Below are 6,152 nucleotides of genomic sequence, written 5' to 3' on the forward strand. Positions count from 1 at the left end.
TGCAAGTGAATATGATGCCATTTCTGGCCAATGCGTTGACATAGGATAAACTATTAACAAGTATTTTCTAAATTTCTAATTCATTATTAGAAATTTATTAATTTCTAAATTTCTAAATTAAAAGCCAAACATGCCTATGCATAACTATGCAGTTAAAAATGTAATAGTCTTATTCTGAATTTCTAATGGTGTTTTAGAATAATTACTGATGAATTTTATTTCTATCTCATCTTATCAAGAATCTCAAGAATTGGCTGGTGTTTTTCTTTCCTTGAGCCTAGGAAAAACTGATGGGTAGGTAATATCAGTATTTGATGCTGTCAGTTATAATTGCTCATGAAAGTCTTTCATGTACCAGTACTTACCTATTTAATTTGTATATTTAAAAAAATGCTTAAAGTAAAAAATACAACAACCACTTATAACCAGTTTTTAGTGAGTATTAAACCTTATTTCTCACTGTGGAATACAATCAACCAACCAACCTATCTTCGTTCTTCCTTCTTCGCTCCCACCCACCCTCCCTCCCTATCTCTCTTCCCTTTCTTCCTTTCTTCCTTCTTTCCTTCTTTGACCTCTTTGAATTTCCCTCCATTTTCCCTTTCCTTTCTTTAAATCAAATGGGTGAACATATTAGAGAAAAATCTGAGTGAAAGACAGCCTTCTGGAAACTGAAATCACAGCTAAAATCAAAATTAGATTTTGTACTTCTTATCAAATAATTGAGTACTTACTTTTTAAAAAGAGATTTATTTATTTATTTTAAAGATCGAAAGAGAATGCAAACATTAGCCGGAGGGGCAGAAGGAGAGGGAGAGAGAATCTCAAGCAAATTTGGTGCTGAGCGTGTAGCCACACATGGGGCTTGAGCTCAGGACCCTGAGAGCATGAGCTGCGCTGAAACCAAGAGTTGGACACATAACCAGTTGCGCCACCCAGGCGCCCACTGAATACTTATATTTAATGCCAGTCTTGTTTAAATGCCTATTTGGGAGAGATCTCAATACTGATTATTAAAAAGGTTAAAAAAACTTTTTTTAAAGATTTTATTTATTTATTTGACAGACAGAGATCACAAACAGGCAGAGAGGCAGGCAGAGAGAGAGGAGGAAGCAGGCTCCCTGCTGAGCAGAGAGCCTGATGGGGGATCCATCCCAGGTCCCTGGGATCATGACCTGAGCCGAAGGTAGAGGCTTTAACCCACTGAGCTACTCAGGTGCCCCAAAAAGGTTAAAATGTTTTAAGAAAGGTTGTGGTTATTTACAGGGTGCCTTGGTGGCTCAGTTTGTTAACCATTGGACTCTTGGTTTTGGCTCAGGACATGATCTCAAAATAGTGAGATTGAGCCCCACTTTTGATTGGAGTCTACTTAAGATTCTCTCTCTCCCTCTGCCTTTCCCCTCTCTTGTGGGCCTATGGCCAAGCACAAGCACATGTATGATTTCTCTCTCCAAAACAAAACAAAACAAAACAAAACAAAACCCCACAAAAAACTAAAAAACAAAGAAACAAACAAACAAAAAAACCAAAACAACAACAACAACAACCAAAAACCTATGGTTTTTGATTGTTGTAGCCTAGTAATTATCTTGGAACTAAATATCATTTTGTGTTTTATCCTGTGTCTTCAAGTAACACAAGAGAGTGTTGAAGTTTATCAAGAAATCTAAGATTGTGGGTGCCTGGGTGGCTCAGTGGGTTAAAGCCTCTGCCTTGGGCTTGGGTCATGATCCCAGGGTCCTGGGATGGAGCCCACTGTCAGGCTCTCTGCTTAGCAGGGAGCCTGCTTCCCTTCCTCTCTCTCTGCCTGCCTCTCTGCCTGCTTGTGGTCTCTCTCTGTCAAATAAATAAATAAAATCTAAAAGAAAAAAAAAAAAAAGAAATCTAAGATTGTTTGCCTCAGGACAGCACTTAAAGGATGTGTTATTTCTTCTGTTTCTGATATGAAACACAAAAGTAATAAATATTATGTTTTGGTATAAATGCTCTATTTTTAAAATATTTTTACAATTTATTTAAATATACTTACAGAACTATTCCTCCATAAGTTATATTTCAGACATTCAATTTAAGTCATTTCCACTTGGGTAAGACAAATAATAATAGTCTCAACAGAGAAGTAAATACAATTTCAAAATTGCTTCATTATTTGGCTATCTTTGCCATAAACTACGAACTAACAGTTGAGATTTGATATGGACATTGTGGGAATTATATTTAAGAAGTTCGATTTTAGGGCCGCCTGAGAGATCCAGAAACCCGAGGCGTGGTCCCTTCCTGTCTCAAGATGGATAACAAGAAGCGCCTGGCCTACGCCATCATCCGGTTCCTGCACGACCAGCTCCGGCACGGGGGGCTCTCGTCCGACGCCCAGGAGAGCTTGGAAGTTGCAATCCAGTGCCTGGAAACCGCTTTTGGGGTGACTGTGGAAGACCATGACCTCGCTCTCCCTCAGACGCTTCCGGAAATATTCGAAGCAGCCGCTGCGGGCAAGGAGGTGCCGCAGGACCTGAGGAGCCCCGAGCGAACCCCACCTTCAGAGGAGGACTCGGCTGAGGCAGAGCGCCTCAAAACTGAAGGAAACGAGCAGATGAAAGTGGAGAACTTTGAAGCCGCCGTGCACTTCCACGGCAAAGCCATCGAGCTGAACCCGGCCAACGCGGTCTATTTCTGTAACAGAGCCGCGGCCTACAGCAAACTCGGGAACTACACTGGGGCTGTGCAGGACTGTGAGCGAGCCATCTGCATAGACCCGTCCTACAGCAAAGCCTACGGCAGGATGGGCCTCGCGCTCTCCAGCTTGAACAAGCACACCGAGGCTGTGGCCTACTACAAGAAGGCCTTGGAGCTGGACCCTGACCACGAGACCTACAAGTCGAACCTCAAGATAGCCGAGCTGAAGTTGAGGGAGACGCCGAGTCCCACAGGAGGTGTCGGCAGCTTTGACATCGCTGGCCTGCTCAACAACCCCAGCTTCATGAGCATGGCGTCCAACCTAATGAACAATCCGCAGGTTCAGCAGCTCATGTCTGGCATGATTTCGGGCGGCCACAACCCGCTGGGGACTCCCGGCACCAGCCCCTCACAGAACGACCTGGCCAGTCTCATCCAGGCCGGCCAGCAGTTCGCTCAGCAGATGCAGCAGCAGAACCCAGAGTTGATAGAACAGCTCCGGAGTCAGATCCGGAGTCGGACCCCCAGTGCCAGCAACGATGACCAGCAGGAGTGACCGCCCACCCCTCCCCGTGCCGCCAGCTCCTTCCCACCGACCGAAGGCCGTCTCGCATTTTGCCGTCTTCTCCCCTTGGACCACCCAAGAGAGAAAAAGAAACAGAAATCGGACCTGCATGTTAAGATGGATTTTTGTTACTCCCTCCGCCGTCCCCTCCCTATTTGTAGTCTCCCGCCGCCCCTAGACCCTTCTCGAAACAGAGCCCCAAGCTGTGAACGCAGACCAGCACTGACCTCTCCCAGCCCCCTGAAAACTCCGTCAGGGAAGCGTCTTCTAGACCGCCCCGGGCTGGGGTCGTCCTCGAGCCGCTCTCCAGGAAGCCTGCCCATTTTGTGCTGAGCCGCGTCGGGGACACCCACGGCTCCCAGAGCCCCTTTCTGCAGCCCTGTGGTCCGTCCTCAGAGGAGACATGAGAAGCCAATTCTGAGTCGACCTTGGCCTCCCCAGCCGCGCCCTGCTCGGATGAGCTCACTGCCAGCCGCGGTCTGGGCACCAGTGGCCGCCCTGCCCCTCAGACCGTGGGTTTTCGTTTGAGGAGCTCTTCAGACACATTTTCCTAAAAGACGATTTCCGTGACCTTGCACCCCTGTTGGGAGCAGGGGTGGGACCGTCCTGGGGTGCACGGGACCAGGTACTGGGACTTGACTTCCAATCAAGCATTTGGATGGACATGTGTCTCATCTCTGATCCTCTTGTCCCAGTACTCATGACCGACAGACCCCAAGCCCGTCCCCAGCTGGGTGTCCAGCCCACTGCCCTTCTGTCCACAGACGATCCTGCCAGCCGGCATGTTGGGTCCCTGGCAGGTTCTCCTGCCCTGTTCAGGGCTGTGGGGGCCAGCAGGGGTCCCTGGTGCCCCCCACCCCCGTCTCGGCCTGACATTGCCAGACAGCCACCAGAGCTGCTCCCAGCGGGGCAGAAGTGCCAGCCATGGCCAGACAGCCCGCCCAGGACACAGGGCCACTACGGATGTGCCCACGGCTTCCACTTCGGCGGGATGGGGGGAGGGCAGGTCTGCAGGCACCAATGTTGGCATCTGTATCGTGTGAGGTTCCCTCATGGTCTGGGCCATCTGCGTGGTAGACCCAGTACGTGTGCGTTGTAGGTAACTAGTGGGAAGACGGGCCACTGCCAGCCACCAGCAGTCCGTCCCACGTCTGGCGAGATGTGTCCTAACTTGAGTGCTAGCCACGGTGACAAGAAACGTGAGGGGAATAAACAGGCATCACGACCTCAAAAAAAAAAAAAAAAAAAAAAAAAAAAAAAAGAAGTTCGATTTTAGGGGGTGCCTGGGTGGCTTAGTTGGTTAAGTGTCTACCTTCTTCTCTGATCCTGATATCAGGGTCCTGGGATTGAGCCCCAGTTGGGCTCTCTGCTCAGCAGGGAGTCTGCTTCTCCCTCTCCCTCTCCTTCTGTGATCTCTCTGTCTTGCTCTTTCTGAAATGAATAAAATACCTTTTTTAAAAAAAGTTCAGTTTGGGGGTGCCTGCATGGCTCAGCCGATTAGCCATCTGACTCTTGATTTTGGCTAAGGTCGTGATTTCAGGGTTGTGAGATTGAACCCCTGTCCCTGCCATGGTTGGGCTCTGCTCTGGATGTGGAGTCCGCTTAAGATTCTCTCTTGCTCTCTTTTTACCCCTCTCCCTTCACGCTAGCTCTCTCTTCCTCTCTCTCAAAAAAGAGTTTAGTTTTGCAAGTAGAATGAATTTATTCTAAATAGTCCAAATACGTCTACTTCATATTTTCAGTTTTATAAGTAGATTTTGATTTTTAGACATTGTAATATTCGTTAAATGCAAAAATGTGATTTCTAGAGAAATTGGACGCTGTAGCTTTTGCCAAAGATAGCTATTATAAGATGACAAGGAACCATGGACTTATTCAAAAGGACACACATGTACAGTGGTAGCCACTTTTGTTTACAATCTCTGAAACATTCAGTACTGACTCAGTAAATAACCACAATTTTTGCCTTGTTATCTGATGTGGGTTGGTGGTACTGAATGGTATTGTTCTATCCAGAACAAATGTAGCAGATAGGAGAGGACACTCTATTATCATGCAAAGCTTGAAATCTAGTTTCCTAGCAGTCCTAATACCTAGACATGCACATGTGGGATGGATTAACTTGTGATTTAGTACCCATCTAAAAGCAAATAATCTCTTTCTTTCTTTCTTTCTTTCTTTCTTTCTTTCTTTCTTTCTTTCTTTCTTTCTTCTTTCTCTTTCTTTCTTTCTTTCTTCTTTCTTTCTTTCCTTCTCTCTTTCCTTCCTTCCTTCTTTTATTTTCTTCTTCCTTCCTTCCTTTCTTTCTCTTTTTTTCTATCTTTGTTGAAAATCTAAGCTTATAAATAGGAATAAATAAATGAGAACCATACAGTTTATTGTTTAGAAAAGAGATTTGTAAGTGGCTGATTTCTTCTGTCTAAATTTTGTTGGTTTGAAATAGCTAGCTTGATGAATGCACTCAATGATAAAAACTGGTATCTTAAGACCCTTATTATGATCCAAAATATTTGGTTGTAATTACCATTTAGTATAGATACATCTCAATTAAAGTAATTAAATACACATTTTTCCCCAACCCTTTCTCTTCTGAGAATAAATATTACCATATCTGGCTTCAGAAGAACATCAGAGGGGCTTTGGGCGAGATTACCTTCACTAATCATTAAGTTTTTAAAAATGAAATTATGTTATCTCTCAAAAGGGATATCCTATTGTATTCTAGGACAAAAGACAACATGTCTTTTGATACTATGTATTCCCATTTCCTAACCAGAGAGTCCTTAAAATGAAATTGAATTATTGTAAAGATAATTAAAATTTTATCTGTTGATTGATCTATATTTTGCATATATGTTTACATTTTTGCATATATAAAAATATACATATATATGAATACAAATATACATAGAGC

The 6,152-nt window shown here is 44.7% G+C and overlaps 1 protein-coding gene across 1 annotated transcript; it reads left to right on the top strand.

Annotated features, from left to right (window-relative positions):
* The first annotated feature begins 2,242 nt into the window (after positions 1 to 2,242).
* On the top strand, positions 2,243 to 4,463 carry LOC125093579 (small glutamine-rich tetratricopeptide repeat-containing protein alpha-like). Its single transcript, XM_047718991.1, has one exon. It carries the CDS (start codon positions 2,288 to 2,290, stop codon positions 3,227 to 3,229), a length of 942 nt encoding a protein of 313 aa, XP_047574947.1. The 5' UTR covers positions 2,243 to 2,287; the 3' UTR covers positions 3,230 to 4,463.
* The last annotated feature ends 1,689 nt before the right edge of the window (positions 4,464 to 6,152 follow it).

The sequence above is a fragment of the Lutra lutra genome, chromosome 2, assembly GCF_902655055.1.
Source record: "Lutra lutra chromosome 2, mLutLut1.2, whole genome shotgun sequence".
NCBI classification, from domain to species: domain Eukaryota; kingdom Metazoa; phylum Chordata; class Mammalia; order Carnivora; family Mustelidae; genus Lutra; species Lutra lutra.